General features: G+C 44.9%; 3 protein-coding genes across 3 annotated transcripts; 1 reads left to right on the forward strand and 2 right to left on the reverse strand.

The window, feature by feature from the left end:
- Positions 1-181: 181 nt before the first annotated feature.
- Positions 182-8,671, forward strand: gtpbp3 (GTP binding protein 3, mitochondrial). Its single transcript, XM_057039400.1, has 11 exons — positions 182-481; positions 674-939; positions 1,034-1,120; positions 1,822-1,904; positions 2,286-2,405; positions 4,288-4,360; positions 5,167-5,310; positions 5,842-6,007; positions 7,481-7,611; positions 7,733-7,919; positions 8,060-8,671. The coding sequence occupies exons 1-11, from the start codon at positions 420-422 to the stop codon at positions 8,289-8,291; spliced, it is 1,551 nt and encodes a 516-aa protein (XP_056895380.1). The 5' UTR covers positions 182-419; the 3' UTR covers positions 8,292-8,671.
- A 2,742-nt stretch (positions 8,672-11,413) lies between these two features.
- plvapb (plasmalemma vesicle associated protein b) lies at positions 11,414-14,320 on the reverse strand. The gene is made up of 9 exons (XM_057039401.1): positions 13,943-14,320; positions 13,682-13,858; positions 13,499-13,580; positions 13,197-13,398; positions 12,895-13,114; positions 12,231-12,380; positions 12,039-12,155; positions 11,803-11,877; positions 11,414-11,716 (listed from the first exon to the last, which is right to left on the reverse strand). The coding sequence occupies exons 1-9, from the start codon at positions 14,144-14,146 to the stop codon at positions 11,708-11,710; spliced, it is 1,236 nt and encodes a 411-aa protein (XP_056895381.1). The 5' UTR covers positions 14,147-14,320; the 3' UTR covers positions 11,414-11,707.
- A 1,860-nt stretch (positions 14,321-16,180) lies between these two features.
- Positions 16,181-19,408, reverse strand: babam1 (BRISC and BRCA1 A complex member 1). Its single transcript, XM_057039402.1, has 9 exons — positions 19,250-19,408; positions 18,499-18,947; positions 18,358-18,416; positions 18,168-18,288; positions 18,016-18,094; positions 17,900-17,924; positions 17,694-17,823; positions 17,511-17,597; positions 16,181-16,867 (listed from the first exon to the last, which is right to left on the reverse strand). Exons 2-9 carry the CDS (start codon positions 18,931-18,933, stop codon positions 16,667-16,669), a joined length of 1,137 nt encoding a protein of 378 aa, XP_056895382.1. The 5' UTR covers positions 18,934-18,947; positions 19,250-19,408; the 3' UTR covers positions 16,181-16,666.
- Positions 19,409-19,563: the final 155 nt, after the last annotated feature.

Consider the following 19,563-nt stretch of genomic DNA (forward strand, 5'->3'; position numbering starts at 1 on the left):
CTTTTTTTTTAACAGCAGATCAATCGTCACACAGAATTTTGTCACACAAGTCACATTCACGCACACGGGACTAAAGATTAACGCCGACAAAAGTTGCTACACGGACATATTTTAACAACGTACAGTGGGTGGAACCTACATTTGATTGACAGGTTCTAGATACGTGAGCGCAGAACTTTTCATGTGTTGGACAAAATCTGACCAATCACAAGCAAGACACCAACATCGTGGTAAATGTAAACGGAAAAGAGGCAAAGAAGCTCCAGCAGTATTTGCGAAAGCTTCAGACTCTTATTAACAACGACCTCGGCTAACAGCTAAAGTTACTGCGACATCACTGTGGTGGCAGCAGTGTTCTCTGCAATGTCTGTTCTGTGCATTGAGTTTTGTTTTTCCAGTAATGTCGCTGTCGGACAACAATGATACTGTCGTTTATTTCTCGTTGCATACGGACACCTGCTCTTTATACACTCAGTAAAAGGTTTGTTACTGATTCTGAATATTCCACATTGCAACTGAAATATCAGACACCCATGAAGGCCTCTGGGAATGTATCCAAGTCTAGGACTGAATACTAATAATTCTTTTCACATGATACTTGTATTTGTCCATCAGTTTAGGGACAAACTGATTCATGATAGAAGTCAAACCCAGCTTTGCATCATTTCACCAGGATAGTAACACCACCCTGCAGATCTGTCTCTCATGACCTCCCAGTGGGACTGGCGGATGCTGGGACCATCTTTGCCCTGTCCTCTGGCCAGGGCAGGTGTGGGGTGGCTGTAATACGAGCCAGTGGACCAGCTTCATCCACAGCTCTGAGGTGTCTGGCTGGGCTCACACAAAGCCTCATTCCTCCCCGCACCGCCTCATTACGCAACATTACAGACCCTAACTCCAGGGAAATACTGGACCGTGGACTTGTCTTCTGGTTCCCAGGTCAGATGTTTTATTTTATTTATAGTAATTTGATTGTTAGGCATGGTCTATGATGTGCTTCATGTTGTTGTCTCTTATGGATTCATGCCCTAAGGTCCTCACAGCTTCACAGGAGAGGACAGCGTGGAGTTCCACATTCATGGCGGTGCTGCTGTCATTGCTGCTGTGCTGCAGGCGCTAGGTAAAACATACACGTTACATACACGTTCATGCAACTGAGCACAACAAGAATTGAAAATTTCATGTACTGCAAAATAAAATATCAACCCGTATCAGCAAACCCAGTAATGGGACCGGTAAACGTCCAGAAAAACTAAGGTACTAACTTTGTATGCTTTACTCTGAGGGTCATGTGGTCCTCGACTGCTTTCCTGCCTCCGACCCTCCAGAGGGCAGCGTTGTATCATCCGATATGGTTGGCTAGTTCTGCGTAATGGACCATTATTGCTACTTGGGAATAGACGGGGTGGGAAAATGACTGTGGTGCTGCAAGAAACATTAACGAAATGTTTCATGTTTCAGCTCACATTTGCCTGTATGTGCAGACTAAAACAAATTGAGACACTGTTGAAAAGAAACATGTAGAATATATTGTTTTGCTGTCAAGCTCACAACCTTTATTTTACAGATGTCTTCCGCTGATGAGACTTTTCTGTAAAAACAAAGAAAATGTCACCCCTTTAACCTGCACAGTCGTGTGTGTTTTCATTCCATGTGAACCCAGGGTGACACATTGATCTTGTATTTGATCTTCCTCTGTTTCTACGTGTGTTGTGGGCACTGCGCACCCCCCCCCCACACACACACACACACACACACACTCCTCATACATGTCTTTATGTTTGCATGCGCTCTGTGTTTGTGTTTGTGTGTTTTTCTCAGGAAGTGTGCCTGGCATGAGGCCCGCTGAAGCTGGGGAGTTCACGCGGAGAGCCTTCCAAGCGGGGAAAATGGGTTTAACAGAGGTATTCAAGAGGAGCATGAAAAAGGCTCACAGACCTGTGAATAGAATTCATTTCAACAGTGATGGTCAAAATTTAACATGGATTTCAGGTTTAGGAAATGCAAACAGTCAGTAATTATTTATAATTTCAATTGAAACTTAGAAATTCAAGAAGGATGTGCACTGCAGGGCTATTTTGTGGGTTTTATTTTGTCAGTGGCTGCAAATTCAGCTTTAATTATTAACACTGAGCTCTTTTATATACTATCTGTTCACATGACGATATGCCATTTAGAGCGTAATAACACACGTTTTAGTAAGGGAATCTTTGCTTGTTCCTAAACAGAACACAGTGTTTGCTTATGATGTCAAGGTATGACGATATTTATGTTGACGTTTGCAGGTGGAGGGGCTCGGAGATCTGATCCATGCCGAAACAGAAGCTCAGAGGAGACAGGCTCTCAGGCAGATGTCAGGAGAGCTGGGACGTCTCTACCAGAACTGGAGCCATCAGCTCAAAAGAGTAGGTGAACTACTAATGCCATCAAGAATGCTGGTACTACTGGCAATGATGAACGAAGGTGCAGAAACGCACCTTGAAGAGTTAATCTACCTGTAAACAGGGTTCCCTCTCAAGCACTGACAACTGTACATACAATATCAAAGTGTGTACAGATATACTCCTAAATCATCATTACTGGGGAGCCATGACACTTCTCCCTCTTCTCTGTCCCTGAATTAGTTTTCTGTGTAGTTTTTATAACTGTAGGGTGATGGCTAAAAGGCAAGGAAAATGGAGGAGAGGAGATGACAGAGCACACAGTGGACAGAGCCAGGCTACCTCAGCGTTAGTTTGGCAGCAGGAAAAAAAACAAACTCCTGAATTTCTCCCCAGGGACACCTGGTCCATGATCACATTTGACATTTCCCAGAAACCTGCTGGAAAAGTGTGGCTGGCTCTGTGTTGTAGGTCAGCCCTCAGTAGTTCCACCTGAACTTTGTTTTTGTATTGCAGCTGTTTTTACAATACAATATTGCTGTCGGTGGAATAATGTATGGGAATATGTCGCTTCCTGTTTTCAGATTTCCTGCATGTGCACTTTGCTTGTTTTCTCTTTAATGATGAGAATCAAAGAGATAATCTGTATCCCATGTGTGGATGGTTACCTTAAATTGTAGTCAGGAAGAAGGTTAGTTAAAACACCACTATGATAAAGTGAAAGCATAAAGTGAAAGCTCAGTATTTAGTTGGAGGACTGAAGGTGCTGTTTTCAGTTTTTCACGTGTATGAAGGTCTTTTACGTGTTTATCTCAGGACATTGGAGATTTTCTGAGGCAATAAAGAGCCGCAGGTCAAAGTTTACCGACTTCACTTGCATGGACGTAAGCCAGCCCCTCATTTAGTGCACCGTCTTGGCCACTGATCAGACCACACAGTCCAGGAGATCTCCCGTGAGAAACTTTGTTCAAATGCTTGATGCCATCTTCCCTAGGATGTTTTCAGAAAGCATTTAAATGCATCGTTGTTTTGCACACAAGTTTCTGAGAATTCTACGCGTGGTGCCATCTGTACGGTGTCAGGGGTCGAACTGCCATCGCTGAAAAAACAATGCAAAAACAATAAACCTCAGCTACCGTGAATGTATTAAGATAAGGGAGTCTGGTTTCACACAGTCGTGTTCAACAATACTTAAGAATGTTCGATTAAATGACTATGAAAGACCGTTTAAAGGACTAATATAACAAAATTACTGAAGAATTGATGAATGGAACAGAAGCACAAGAGTTGATTGTTCTTTATTCAACAGAAAAACCCTTGACCTTCTTAAAAGAAAATTAATTACTGGTTCAGGATGTATTTCTGCATTTAACAATAGCTTATATCATTTTTAATGCAGAAACACGGAGGAATATCTTAACCTAAGTTGATGCCTTGCTTTTTGGTTAACTTTAAATTTTTGGAGAGCGAGGCGATGAGGAAGGAAATTGCAGCTAATGACAGAACGTTACCCAGTTTATCAGGAAAGTCTCTTTAACAGCAACTACAGCTGCTTCCTGGATCTCGCACGTGCACTGAGAATCAAGCAAAAGGAAAACAGTGTCAATTTTTTTTACATTTTTGAATTATCAAAAAAACAACAACAGTAGATTCATGATAAATTGCAGTGTATGTATGTATTTATATGTGTGTGTATTTAATATCAATATGTACAAAAAATTATCATGAAAATGCGTTGAAGTCACCTGACCTTTTTTTTGTCAAACAGTTCACAAATGTTGATTTAATCAGAGAAAAAGAAGGAACATATCAGTGTTTCACGTCCGCAGCTGCTTCTTCGTGGGTGTCATGGTAACGGGACGTGTGCATGAACTGGTTTGAGGGTTTTCTTCACTCTGTTCCTCAGTATCTTGCTCATGTCGAAGCCTTCATTGACTTCAGCGAAGACGAGCTCATCGAGGATGGCGTCTTACACCGAGGTACGTGTGCGTGTTTGTTCTCTGGCAAACATAGATGATACAACCTTCATCCCCTCTGCTTTAAAAGTGAGGCAGCTCAGAGGCGAGAAAAGTACCTGATTTTCCTGTTCTTTGATCAACCGTCCACTGTTTACTTTTGTTTGTCTGCAAGGACAAGGCCATAACATCAAACTACCCAAAAAACTGTTTCCTGTAGGAAGTGAAGAGAGAAGGTCAGATGGACAGTGGGGCCGTTCGTCTTACCTTCAAAGTTTACCTGCAGGAATAGTGCTGCCAGTCGCAGCGTGCACGCTGAACCCCCACTCACGTGTTTGTGTTGTCCCCCTTCCCCAAGTCTGTCGCCTGCTGTCTGGCACTGCCATGTGGGCTTGACATTAAAGCTTGGGAACTGCTCTTTGTCTTTGTGTGGCGCAGAATCTGGGCCCAAAGTGGCAGGTAATAATAGCCCCGCTTTCAAAAATAGAAAGTCTGGCATGAATACAGTACGTTTATGTTATATTTGTAGTCTTTGTTATGCTTTACCTCAACTCCTCTCCGCCTGATGGATTATTGTCTTCAAGTCTTTCAAAGTCTCAGTTTTATTTAGACAAAAAATGACATATTGTTGATATGTTGTATTGGAAGTTTCCGCTGTAGTCACGCACGGAAAAGAGTCCAGTCTGTGGCCCATTTTTCATCCAGGCGACGGGTGACTTTTTTCTTCAAAGCACAGAGGTCAAGAAAGAACGCGAAGGTCTAACCTTCGTCACGTCCTGTCCTGTCTCTCCTCTGTCCATGTGCCCACCTCCAAAAACACGCACACACAGTGGATGAATCTGTGCATCAGCTGCAGGCAGAGGTGGAGAAACACCTGAAGGATGAGAGGAGGGGGGAGCGACTGCGCAGCGGTGTGCAGGTGGTCATCGCAGGAGCCACCAACGCAGGGAAAAGTAGCCTGCTGAACACACTCTGTATGTAAACACACACACACATCATGAAAACATCAATATTAAACTGACTTTTTCCAAGTTTCTGTGCTGATTAAAATCTGTGCAATTTAAACAAAGAAACACCTCTAATAGAAGTAAAGTAAATGAAGCACTGGGCATCTAATATGTATAAATCTTTAGCAACTGAGCTATCAAACTACTGGTAAACGTTGCCTGGAGCCCCCCTGTCGCATCACATTTCCTTTCCTTTTTCCAGTTAGAATAGGAGTTTATAATATTTTTTTCCTTAACTATCTTGAAATGAGTAATTGGAACCTGGCTTGGCAGGGCCTCCTCACTGCTCTCGCTAGAATAATAGGTGACATATCAAACTGATGATTAGATCCTGTCATTGTTTCATGATCTGATTAGATTTCCCCTTGTCCTCAGTTTACAGAGAGTCCTTGTTAATGAGTAAGCAGGAGCGGACATTGTTATCTTGTGTGCTGGCGTATCCCTGTGGACTTCATTGAAAATAAGCACAATAATAATACAACGGGTTTCCACATGTAGGCCAGAGACCTGCAGCCATCGTGTCTCCCATTGCGGGCACAACCAGGGACGTGGTAGAGACGGCGCTGGATATCGGTGGCTTTCCGGTCCTCCTGAGTGACACAGCCGGCCTTAGAGAGAGCCCAGACCTCGTGGAGAGGGAGGGGGTCCGCCGGGCTCGAGAAAGGTACACAGAGATAAGGCACAGGTCAAATGTCAGTTTGTTAGTTAATTGTCTAGGATTGGGCAGCTAATAGAACAAATACAAATTAATAACAATACACCATAAACCTTAATTTGATGCTTCTAAACATGTTAGTATCATGTTGCTCTGTACAAAACTGAAGTGAGCATCAATAAAAGTAGATGAAGTGTTACAGAGGCAGGAGGTACAGCCCCTCAATGCTAAAGTCATGATTAATTACAAACAATTAGTACTTAAGATAGTAAATCGCCCCATTGAATCTTTTTATGGCACAATATGAACATCATAATTTGTATTTTTCTTTGTATGTTTCTTCTGGGTTTTCAGAACTTTAAAAGTATGAGTTTGACAATGGTGTTCGGTGTATTTTATGCAAGGGTTGCATGTTGTATAGCTGCTTCGGTGACTGCTAATCCTTCATACTAACAAACCCAACAAATTAGAATAGGAATGGCTGCACATGTGCCTGAAAACAAAGAAAGGAAGAAATCAGTCACCGTTTTCCCATCTATAACGTCTAATATTTTCCTAATGTCTGCCTCACCTTCACAGTTTATGTTAGTGCTCAGACACAGATAAAAATACTTTGAACAAACACAGTCAGGAGGTTGCATAATGAATAGGCCACTTTGGTTGTAGAGTTTTCCAATAGGACATTATTCAAGATGTGTGCTGTTGATACGAGCACATACAGCCATTAGCTGACAAACGCTTCCACTGTTTACATCATGGGTGAATGGGAGCAATTGTTGCTCTGTAGAAACATCCAGGGGGTGGGGCGCACATCGATCATCCCAATCAGAGTCTACAGGCTTTTAGACAAATCTACATTAATTATCAGTATTTTCTGGCCAAAGGCTCTTGGGATCTTGGTAGAAACCACTGAAATTTTGACGGAGTGGAAGGTTTATGGGGACTCACTCCATCATCTTCCAGGTCCCGGGCGAAGACGTGACTAAAATAATTGTCAGCACAAACAGTCTGTTCACTTCTGTTGTTTGTTTAAGTTATTCGGGCGGCGCGGTGAGTCTATAGGAAGGGCGGGCAGTTTGTGTTGGGCAGAGACCGTTTCTGTGCAGGGAGCATGTCAGAGGATCGTGACCTGGGTCACTACAGGAAGGATATGGTAAGTACAAGCATCCGTTCCTGCTGCTGGCTCACTGTGGGACTAAAGGGCACCAGAGTATAGAGCATTTATAGTGAATTACATTTGCACGTACGTATTCGACATAAATCACATTTTACTCATAATTTTTGCCCGTGGCTGCAGAGGTCTCAGAGGTGTCCTGCTGAGGTACAGCATGAGGCTGGCTGTGTTGTGTAGAGGAACATTCAGGTTTTTTCCTCTGATCCTTAGTTCATGAATGTACTGAAGACTTCCTGTACTGATGCCAGTTGGGTGTGTTTGCTGTTTCTTTCTCTCTCTCTCTTAATGTGGATCTGATTCTTTTTCAGATTGGAGCAGGCAGATTTGACTCTGGTGGTTGTTGACTGTGCTCAGCTCCCCTCTGATGCACCAGAGGCTGCAGAATTCCTCCAGCACCACCTGAAGAGTGTCCTCTCCCTCCAAGAGCAGCCTGAGACAGGTATGACAAACCTTATCATGCATTAATCTGTGTCTCATCGCCATTAGTCACAGCAAACTGTTTGTCCCAAAGATATCAGTGTATTCACAGCATCCCCTCTGTTCCACTCCTGTTTCTACAGTGTTTCCTGTGGACCGCGTTCTCCTCGTGCTGAATAAAACTGACCTGTTGCCTCAGGTTCAGAGGCAGAACCTGGACAGGGAGCTGGAACGGGTCTCTGGACTCCCTCCGGTTTGTCTAATCTCCTGTCACACTGATGACGGCCTACAGGACTTCCTCACAGTGTTGCACAGCAGCGTCAGAAATCTGTGAGTCATTGTTGTTCAAAGCTTGTTCCAGAACTTCCAAGAGTCGTACATTCCCAAATTGAAGACATTTATGACTAATTTTTTTTTTTTTTTACATTGTCTTTAATGATGATGTCATTTTTCTCTCAAACTTCCTCTAGTTGTGCCGACCCTCTGGTTGGTGCCCCAAGTTTGACCCAGGCGCGCCACAGGGCCCATCTGCAGCAGTGCTGCGCGGCCCTGGCTCAGTACCAGCGGTACCGTGACGTCGACCTGGCCCTGGCAGCCGAGGGCGTCCGGCTGGCTCTCACGAGCCTCGGCCGGATAACTGGACGGGTCGGAGCGGAGGAGATCCTGGACATTATCTTCAAAGACTTCTGCATTGGAAAATAAAGGAGCAACCGCGAGAACATGAAGTACGCGTAATCAGCCCGCTTTAGAGGAAGGGCGATGTCACGTCCTCGTCCAGGTTCATATGAGGACTAGCAGGTCGTCCATGTTGATTCTGGTTGTCACTTCATTACCATTGTCCTGCTGGAACAGTTGCCAGGGAACTCGTGCTCTGCTCATGACTCAGGAAGCATCTAGAGATGCTCGTAAAACAGCCCCCCCAGTCTGGCGCTCACACTTTATTTCTACCCTCGTTATGTTTAACAAGCTCTATAAGTGAGCTTTAGCCATTACAGAAATATTTGAGGTTGTTTTTTTAAAATAATATTTTCTATTACAGTGTGAATCTTTAACGCTTTATTAAAATAAAGCTATTTAATGAATATGTGTGATGTTACTTAATGAGGAATAAACCAGTGCAGATGTAAAGGACCCGGCACTCCTCTCTGCTCTGTGGGAAAGCAACAATTCCTAATGTGCCTTTTGTTCGCCTGTCAATCTGGCCTCTGTCAAATATTTATGTTTCCTCGTTGAACTCCTAACCCCTTCTTCCCCCGCTGGTTTCTTCTCTCGCTGTCTATGACGACATTCAACGCGCCGCACGCGCGCAGAGCTGTCTGTCTGTTGCCTGACCTTTCCTCTTTCCTCGCTGCTCCGTCAGCTGTTTTTCTCCTCTTTCAACGTCTCCCTGGTTAATTACGCCGCATCAGATGCTTTTGCTTTTGAATGGCTCTGATGTGAAGCCAGACTAAAATATCTCACTAATCCCGTTTATGTTTGATAATCTGAATGATCCTGAATTTGTTTGATTTGGAGGACAGGACCTGACAGTGGTTTATGTTGGGAGAGGGGGTGTCCCTACAGTGCAGGTAAAACCCCCTACAGAGCGGGGAAGGTCAAAGGTCGCCTCAGTGACGTTCATCCACCCCACAGGCAGAAACGCTTAAATAACCTTTCACACTGGAAGAGTTTGTACATACATTGTTGTACGAAGGATGGACTATTTTTAAGTTTCCTCCAGCGTCTCCGTCATAAATCTACAGGGTAAAAAGCTCCACATCAGCACGTTGACCACAGTGTCTGATTCGTGGGCGTGTCCAGGCAGTATTTGGAGTTTAACAGACATTAAAACTATGACAGGAGAAACGTGGACATCTGGTCTCTGGTTAAGACTGAAAACCACTCCGGGCTCCATAGTCTAGTTTAATTTAACCACATTAATTCATTCGTCCTCCCAGATCTGTCGCTACCCTCCAACCACGATGCTGTGGTCGAACCCCTTCATCCCCTGGAAGAAAACTCGGGCAAAAATGTTTGTCGGCATGATGACGAGGGCACAATCACGCCGCTGATAAGTGCTCCCACTCGAGCTGCCTGTCCGTCTCCTTCCGCTCCTGTTAATTAATGATCGGTCTGCACCCGTTTGGCCGTGTTCACGGGATCACAAACACTTGATGTCCAAAAGAGGATTTCCTGCACGCAAGACGCAGACTTGCTCACCTCTTCCGCTCACATCCTGCTGTGCACCAAGCCTGGGAATCCATCGCCATCTTATACAACAACTGGAGGAATTTCAAATATTTGTTTTATCCAAATGACAGTGTGACTTTTTTTTTCTTCCAGGTCTGTGCGGGCTGGCTGCTCACAGAAAGACCAAACTCGCACGTTGTAAACTGTAAACTGTGTTACGTCTCAGTCGAGCTGCTGCCAACTGAACTGTCTCAGGCTTCCTGAGAACCTTCTGTTCCTAAAACAGGAAAAAATTCAGAACCAGTCAGCTGCGAAAATCGTTCCAAACCAACCAGTCACGTGTTGGGCGACCTGACAAAGAGTAATAACTACATCCATAATAATCGTAAAACTTCAAAAGCGTCATTGTCTTGAGAAGCAATTTACTCGGGAGCAAAAAAGGAAGTAGTAAACCGAATATTTCACAATAAGCTACAACAAGGAACTTGTGAATGGACAATAAAAATGGCAATAATATGGGCACACGAGGGCCGTATACATTATTACGTGTTTATTGTTCCACTGGACATGCAGTAAAACCATCAGAGGAGCTCTTTAAGGTCTGAATAAAGCTGTTTTACACTGAGGCCACATCTGATGACACTGCCATCCATCCATCCATCACACAAACATAAGCGTTGACCTCTGGCCTGCAGGACTAATGAGCTGGGTGTGAAGGGCTTCTGGCAGGACTCTTGACAAAAGTCTTGTCCTGCTGTTAAATTATAGCAAATGTTTTTGTTCTTCATCGTTTCCTCAAATAGCCTCAGTGCTTCCATGTACGGCGAGTTTATTATCAAGTAGTTTGCTTTTTTCATTACTGACCAAGTTGTCAATCATATACGGTTGACATACGCACTGTTGGATCGCAATATTCTCAAGTGTGTCACCGCTGATCCGCGTGTTCTCTGAATCAAGACTTTAAGAAGAAAAATGCCAATTTCAAAATGTATTTAGCAAATAGAATCAATTCAAGATTCAAATATTACAGAGCTCCAGGCCAGTTCAAAACCCTACAATAAAAGTCAATTGTCAGGACATGAAGTCTGACAACCTAACTATGCCTTGACCCAGTCTTTTATAGACGCTCATAGGCAAATTATTGATGCTAATCCAGTCCGATGTCTTCTGATTGGATGACCTCGTCTTCTCCTTCCAGTTCCATTGGATGCTGGCACAGTCCTTGTTCTCCGTTGTTTCCCACATAGCCAGGTCAAAGTTCACGTTCTCCTCGCAGAGGAACTTATCAACACTAAACTATGCTGTCCAGTTTTGCGATGGGTGTTTAACACTTTCCGCCTGACTGTCTCCCCTGATTACAATTATCTAAACAACAGTCATGTCAAGGGAGGGTCAACTGACTACTTATCTTCATTACACTTCATTACACGCTAATGATTATATTATCCCTAACTTCTGAACTAATTGTCACAGAAACATATACAAAAAAGCAGACACAATTCTCTTCACTACAGACAAAATAGAAGCCTGAAACGGAGCCCTGAGGAACGCCGCCTGCGACCGATGAGGCTCAGCGTCACCTGAGATCACCCGTTAAATTAAGAGCAGAACATATTGTTTAAAAGTCAGATACTTTCATTGACAACAGGAAGGAGTCACTTTTTTTGTTAATTTAATTTTAATTTCCACCATAAAGCTTGGCCTCCACGGCGAATGGCACAAAAAAGAATATTTACACGCTGCAGGATGTGAGCTTTATACAACAAACGTCTAAACACGAGGAAAAACATAGTTGAGTGGATCAAAACAGGGTTAGCACAACAAGGCTAATGAACGGAGTATTTACAGGTAGTGTGGAAGGATCAGGAGTATATACAGTACAGGAGGGGGTCCTCATAAAATTCTTTAAAGATAAAAGTTCACTCCGCTCTTCGATCTGCTCCTTCTTTTCATCTCACCTAGGCAGGAAAAGAGGATAAAAGATCAGTTTAACGTTGGAAGCAGTCCTAGCTATCTGCTGCGTTAGCATGCTTGTGAGATTTACTTTTGGGACTTTGCTGAGGTCAGGTGCTGCGTTCGAGGGCCACTTGGAGGGGGCTCGTGGAGTCAGCCCGTTCTGCTGCAGAGCACAAATCCAGTTTTATCAGTTTTATCTGCTTCCCTTTCCTGCCCGTCTTTCCTGTCGCCGCTAATCTCATATTTCTGTCTGCAGTCTGTGTAAATCTGATTTAAAGCCACAGAAGTGCTTTCTTCGACACGCCCGGCGTCCGGGTCCCCTACCTTGATCTGACTGGCCTCAATTTGCTGCTGGAGCTCCTTCTCTTTCAGGACCAAACGCTCTTCCAGCAGCTTCTTGTCATCCCTCAGCCGGTTCTGCTCGAGCAGCAGCCTCTCCACCTGGACGAAAACACGAACGTTACTCTGGAAGGAGGGCGGCGGGAGAGGGTCCTCCTCCGCCGTCCCCGTCCCTACCTGGTTGTCATGGATCGTCTGCTTCTGCTGAAGCTGCTTTGCTGCGTCAGCAGCCGCTTCTTTGCCAGCCTTTTCACACAGCGCCAGGTCAGAGGTCAAATGCGTGTTCGTCACCTCCAGGCGACTCGACTCGGCTTGAATCTCCGCCACCTGAGAGAAGAGGACACATTGAAGAATGAGTAAACGTCGCCAGATGGTTCCGTTAGATTGGACCTGATTGTCTCAACCACCTGTCTGTCAGAGTGAGTGTTTGTTAGTGGACGTTTTCCTCTTGTTGACAATGACATAGTGAGCGTGAGTCACCCAGGCGGCGGACAATGACGTTAACCCTTTGACCCTCAGAGGACACCCGCCTCTTCAGCCGCATGGCTGGAGCAGAAGAGCAGCTCTTCCTCTCAAGGGAGAAACTGGTTTCCTTTCCAGTTCTTTGGAATATTCCATCACGTTTACGGAGGATTACACATTCCAAACGTGATCTGCTCATCGTAGAATTTTCCACTACTTCACCCTCAGCGTGCCGCATCTCAGAGTTCAGACGTAAAACATGAGATGTGTTTTGTGTTGGGTTCAGACCCGACGAGGACAGAATCTCTTCAAATAATTACCTGCCTCACGTGGATTGACTCTTTAGATTAAAAGTAGAGGGGAACCAGTCTGCACCCACCTTGTCGCCCACTTTGTCCAAATACACCTGGAACTTATTTTCCACATCTTTGGACAGATTGGTGCAGCTGCTCCGAATCTTCTCCAATTGCTCCCTCTGGCTGTCGCAGGTGAGGTGAAAGGTCATCGAATGGGGAAACAAGTTATTGATCCTGTTCAGGAAATCCCGGGTCACCGTTTTGATCCCGTCCAGGGAATGAGCAAAGTCCTCTTTGCACTTCCTGGATTTAAAAAAAAAAAAGTTTCCAGATTACACACGGACGAACGGACGGTCGGAGGGAAGGATGGACGGACAGAGGGTACCTGGTGTAGGAGGTGAGCTGCTCCTGCAGCATGGTGTTTTCCCTCCGGAGGATGATGGCCTCCTGGTGGTGCTTGTCTCTGTCCCGGATGGCGATGTCCCTCTCCTGTGTCATGTACAAAACGGTTCTGGTGAAGTTTGCCTCGATGAGGCCGATCATGGCTTTCTGCTGGTCGTTGAGGCTCTGCAGGGTCTTCACCTCACCTGGACCGTGGGGAGAAAAGCTCGGCACTTAAAGTCAGAATCCAGAATTTAAATAACGGCAGAGTTTTGACCTTTGGGCAGAAATTGAGCGACTACGTACTGTTGGGGATTAGAAGAGGCTGCATTATCGGGGAAGAGGGGCGACGCGTCATAAAGACGGCGTTCCTTTTCTCGCAGGTCTCCTGCAAATGAAGAAGCGGGTTACGTCCCGCACCACCCGATGAGGCTGGACGGCCAGCGGGCAGAGAATTCTGAAGCTGGGCTGAAACATCGGGGTACTCACGATTCTCTGCTTGAGCCCAACCTCGGTGACGTTGAAGTCCGACTTCATCTTCTCCAGCTCCTTCTCCACGGCGGCCTTCTCCGCCGTGCGAGCGCCCAGCTGCGCTCCCAGCTCGCTCTTCTCCTTCCTGAGCTGGATGTTGTTGTCGCTCAGCTTGTTGAAGCCCACCTCCAGCTCCTTAAAAAAACCACATCACATTGGCGTTTTTACTCAGAGCTGAGCGGGGCGCTCAGACCCTCGAGGGGCAGCCTTCACACCCACCTTGACTCTCTTCTCCTCGGCGGATTGTTCCGGCTGTCCGTAGATGAGGAAGAGCACCAGGCTGATGATGATGAGCGACTGGATCAGAGAGGAGAAGAAGAAGATGATCCTCATGTAGTAGCCACAGCTCTTCCCTCTGGATCCGTGCAGAGGCTGCTTCGCCTCGTAGCCAAACTTGGTCTGGGAGTAGCTGGAGTTGTACATGGCTGTCGGAGGGGAGACGGTGGCAGCTGGAGGGTGGAAGGGTCCGATGGAACTAAAATCCAAGAGACGTCCCGACGACAGAAGCTCGACAAAAACAACAAAAATCAGAGGCGAGACGTGGATGCGGGCAGATATCCCACAGCTGGATGTAAACAAGGAGAGTGGGGAGTGTGAGAGTGTGTGTGTGTTTATAAAAGCTGCAGTTCCAGCCCACTCTAGCCCTGCCCTCACCTCCACCCTCACTGACCTGAGTCACAGTTACAACCTTCTACTGCACCTCAGACCCCAACAAAAAAGGTCTAAACTCAACGTTTAAACACCCACTGCAGGCGTGTGGAGAAGCTCATTTCTATCATTTCTGCACATTTAACTGAACGTATGCTGGTAGGTAAATTACGTTAATCAGGCACAGCCTTATAAGAACACAAAACCTTCTGTCACCGCTGCTTCATCACTCCATCATGTTCATCCTGTGGTTCCTGGACATCATCTGATGAGGTCAAGTCCTCATTTTGACCAAGAATCCAAAGGTCCATCTATCCCCTCGTGTTCTGTGTGCTGGTGTTTCCAGCTGTTGTGCTGGAGGCTGGAATAGACCCCAACAATACCAATGTGGACTTACACACACAAAGAGACCCAGAGATGGGATCCAGATCAAATCAGTCCAGGAGCCAGAATCTAGATCCTGGACCCTGAGCCAGGACTGATGCCGTGTGCTGCCCAGGTAGCAGTGATGTAAACTCTTCTGTATGAGCACATCTGCACTGTGATGAATGTTAACACTTGAAAAAGCCCTTTCTAGATATATAATTGAATATTCAAGTATATGAATAAAACCATAAATTTGGTCCTGTAGGTAAATGATTCAAGCCAACGTGGCAAAGATGGTGGACAGAACATTCCTTTCCTTTACCTGGAACTGTTTTTTTGTGTGCGTTTTTGTGTCTCACGGGTCGCAGTAAAGTTACCCCTCAGGTGGGGGGGTCGGCGGTGGCGTGCGTGCGTGTGTGTGGGGGGATTTAGCGGACAAAAATACAATAACCACAGAAAAGATTCCAGCGTATCCTTTTTCCAGGAGCCGCTGCAGTGGAGGAGTGAAGGAGTGCAAACAATGGGGAGCTGTCATTCTTCAGGGATGAGGGAACAACAACGGTACACGCACGCTGGATCCCGCCCCAGCCCCCGCACTCATCCGCGGCGATGACGTCAGAGCCCGCTGGCTCTCCCGGGGAAGTGCGCGTGAAAGGGGAAAGGTCCTCTGAGCCTGGGGCTTTCCTGCCCCCCATTGTCTCCCTGACAACCTGTCCTCACCGGAAAATGAGGAGTAATTTATGAAGGTTATGTTCGAGGGATAGAACCGCAGCGGTCCAGAGTCCGGACAGGCAGTGCATCAAGTCCGGGACAAAAACAGGAAACCAAAAGGTTGAAAACTGAGATAAAAAACTCTCTTAAGATAATAGAGCAGACACTTTCAGGGCGATTAGAAGCTATCCATCTGCACCGCCGCAGTAATATTGATAACATGTGTCTGCCTGACTAGATGAGAGAGCTGCGGCCGCACAGATATGAATAATTATGGGATTCAAACCCATCAAAAAAGACCGAGCAGAAATGTTGCGCGGTAATGACGATGAGAATAAATCTTTAAGACGTCAAATTATTGTTGCTGTGGCCTTAAAAAGGTCTTGAGTGCAGCTAAAACCGGTATCACATAACCACAATTAAGGCTTTCGTTTAATTTACTAAGGTTCTTTCCTATATTTTTGGATGGTTTCCTATATTTCAAGTCAGGACATTTTAAATCATTACGTCCATTAATAACTGAGGGAGGTTTTTGAGCAATTAAGTTGAGGTCATTGATCAAATGTCTGAATTTAAGTACGTGGTTTTGTTTCACACTGATGAACTCAAACTCTTTTTAATCGAGTTACACACAGTAAAAGTGACATTTTACATTATTTAATAGCCTCTTGCTGATAAAACGGGGATTTTCCGCCACCTGCTGGTAAAAATGCCAAAACAACCGCAAGAGACTTGGACTTAAGCCTTTAATACAAGGGGATATTTTCAAAAAGCTCGTCTGTCCAGTGTTGAAAGAGCAGCTACACTGGCGGTTCAAGGGGCGCGTTTCTCTTCCACAATCTTTCAATCAACCGGTGCTACAGAGAAATGTCTCAAAAGTTCTACATTTATGTACATTCATCTGTGTGACATAAGAATGGAAAATGATTGAAAACAACAGTTTAAAATATAAAAAACACATTTCAAAAACAGACAAATGGGAGAGTATTGACTTGCTTTCACTCGGAAACACAGACAGAAATTAGAAAGAAGAAAAAAAGCATTGAGAGATCCTTTAACGAAGCCCAGCCCTTCCCCAGTAGATTTACAACAAAACCATTCCATCATTTTTCACCTTAGAATATTTAATGATTGCTTTATGGAACTGAATTTACAGCAGCTCGACCCGAACAGTCTTATAAAATTATTGCTGTGCAGCAATTTGTGGAGAAGCCAGCTTCAGACAGTTGCCTCGATGTCCTGTGGGTCTTCTCCTTCCAACAGGCTGTACGACGCATGGCTCTGGAAAGGTCTCTGTAAAGGGTGAGCCAAAAGTTTGGCCATGCAGTTGTGCAGCTCGATAGCGGGTCCGCTCATGGAAACTTCAAAGCGATAGCACATTCCCTTAGAGTCAAGGTTGCAGAAAGAGAAGTAGTTTTCCTGGAGAGAGAAGACAAATCAGAGAACTGAAACCCTTTACTGATGCAGATTATTCCTCGATCGCACGTTTCCATATTTAAATTAGATTAAAAGCAATGATTCGGTCCCCTAAATTTCAGTAAGAAATAGGACATTTAAATTTCATTACCGGTGACGGATACAGGTGTAACACCGCCCTCTTGTGGTCGAAAAGGGATTTTCCAAAATATTTTTACCACATAAAATATTTTTACAACAAAAAATAGTAGTTGAATCGAAATTAAAATTTAGTTTTGCTAATTATTCTTATAAAATTAGTCATGACTCTAACTTTAAAATCATATTTTTCTGAAAGTACATTTTAGAGAAAGTTAAAATCCTGAGCCAACAAATATATAATTTACGTTATAAATCTCTTATTAGACCCACAGACATGGAAGGTCCCAGAGTTACAGCAGTAATATATTTTTAACATAAGTATTAGCATTAAGATGCCAACAATACAATATATGTAAAATAGACAGTGTTTTTGTAGTCCATGCTTGGACATAAGTATGACTGCCAATAAAAACATGGGTTTTTGCAACAAAGATAAAGCAATAATTGACATAAAACTAAAACATCCATCCAAACTCCTACGCGACCCTTCAGCTGCTTCTCTCACCCTCCAGCTGGCTTCGTCCCCCTGCTCCTCCACACCGTTGTGTAAGTAGACAACGTCGAAGAAAAAGTAGGGAGACTGCAGCATCTTCTGTGGCACAAACGCAGAACGGTTTCAGAGCTTTGGTGAGAAACTAGAAGCGTAGTAAAATGTCAAATTTACACGCCAGCAGTTTTCTTAACTTACACTCAACACCTCTGAGGGGTTGAACTGAAGCTGTCCCGCGTGACGGCTATAGATGAGCACGGTCCGCACCACATATGGGGGAGGGATGGTCTGAACGTTCTCCATCAACGGCAGCTCGATCTTCTGACGGCTACAGACAACAGAGCGACATAATTCAGTCAACAATATTATGAGTGTAGCAGCGATTACAGTAAGACAGGACTTACATTACATTCAGAAGATCTTCCAGGTCTAGAGAGGACGGTTAAGGCTCAAATCGAACAAAGAAATCCCCATGTATGATGTGCATCTGCTTTAGATGTGAAGGAGACTCAAAGGATACTGAAAGATTCACACACATTGGTCTCGAGGTCATAGAGGCAGCTGCACAGCTCCCTGGGGTCAGAGGTGAAGCCTGATAACTGAGACACACGCATACATACTTGAGATGAGAGGAGAGCGTGCACAGGTTGGTTGAGATGCTCCTCTACTCACCCAAAGTGCATCGTCGTTCACAACAACCAGGGCAAACTCGTGGCGCTTGTCAATCTTGTGTTTGGTTCTGACAAACATCTCAATCATCTTCTGGCATATGTTGAGGGCATTCGTTTTAGACCTAAACGTACAACCAAGTTAGCGCAAAATGCTAAAAATGCATCAGCTGATTTTCTTTTGTAAAGCTCACCCATTGAAGGACTCCAACTTTGGCAAAGACATCTCGTCAGAGAGGTCCAAACAGATGATCTGCCAACACCACAGAATTAAAAAAAAAATGTAGGAAAAGAATGTCTTAAATTTTAGAGGACATATGGCAAAGCACACTGACCACTTTCTCTGGACAGTTGACGCGAGGGACTCTGAGCTGGTACTCTGTCTGGGGAGGCACCGGGGTGGGCAGTGTGGGCTGCTGCTGCGTGGGCTTTGATCGGTCTTTGGTTGCGGCTGCAGCAGCGGACAGAGGCACCGTGGGGCCGGCTGCAGCTGCAGCGGTCACCACCACAGAAGGTGCTGCGGACTGGGCTGCAGCAGCGGACACTGTTGAGGTGGTGGAACTGGGAGTACTGTCACTGGTCGAAGCTTCACCTTCCCCCTCGACACGATTGCCCACAGCCGACTGGGATATGTTTGGATTCGTGTTTCCACCAAGGCTGCCGGTGCTGTTGCGACGGTCCTCAGCTCCCTCCGGGTTGGAACGTGTCCGAGGACGCAGCTCCACCAGATGTTCCTCTCCATCTGCTGGACCTGGTTCTGGCGTCTCCATGGATCCACAGGGTGCTAAGAAAATAATACCAACGTTTGAGTGCTCAGTTTTTTCACACATGACGACATTCGATATGTAAAACATATTTAAACTGTGTTTAATTTGTGTTATTAAAAAATAAACAAATGAAATGGACGACAGCCCCGAGATCTGTTCACTGCTTTTCACGCTTTGCAGCATTCATTGTTGCTGCTAACACAGGCTGTTGACGTTTGGCCACAGCGTTAGCATTAGCTAGCTTCCAGAGAAATTAGAGCACTGTAGACAAGTCGATACCTGTAAAATGTCCTATGGTTATACATGCAAAATGACTTACATGACCGACTACTGCTGAACTTCTAAAATGCGACTGATGCGAAATTCATTTACATTTGCCAAGTATTTCAGCGATGAGGTAGCTGTAGCATTTAGTAGTCTAACCGAACAACTTCCTCACCGGAAGCACGTAATTCAGGAAGTACCGCTGCATTGTGGGTAATGAAGTACTATCGAATTGTTTTTAGTAGCATTAAAATCAATGCGCGATAAGTTCACATTTAGTATTTCGGTTATCTGCACATTTGTGTTTTTAGTGTTGTCTTAAATTTTTAATGTTATAATCAAATATGCACTTGCTTTAGTCTAACTAAT

The sequence above is a fragment of the Takifugu flavidus genome, chromosome 7 (genome assembly GCF_003711565.1).
Source record: "Takifugu flavidus isolate HTHZ2018 chromosome 7, ASM371156v2, whole genome shotgun sequence".
NCBI classification, from domain to species: Eukaryota; Metazoa; Chordata; class Actinopteri; order Tetraodontiformes; family Tetraodontidae; genus Takifugu; species Takifugu flavidus.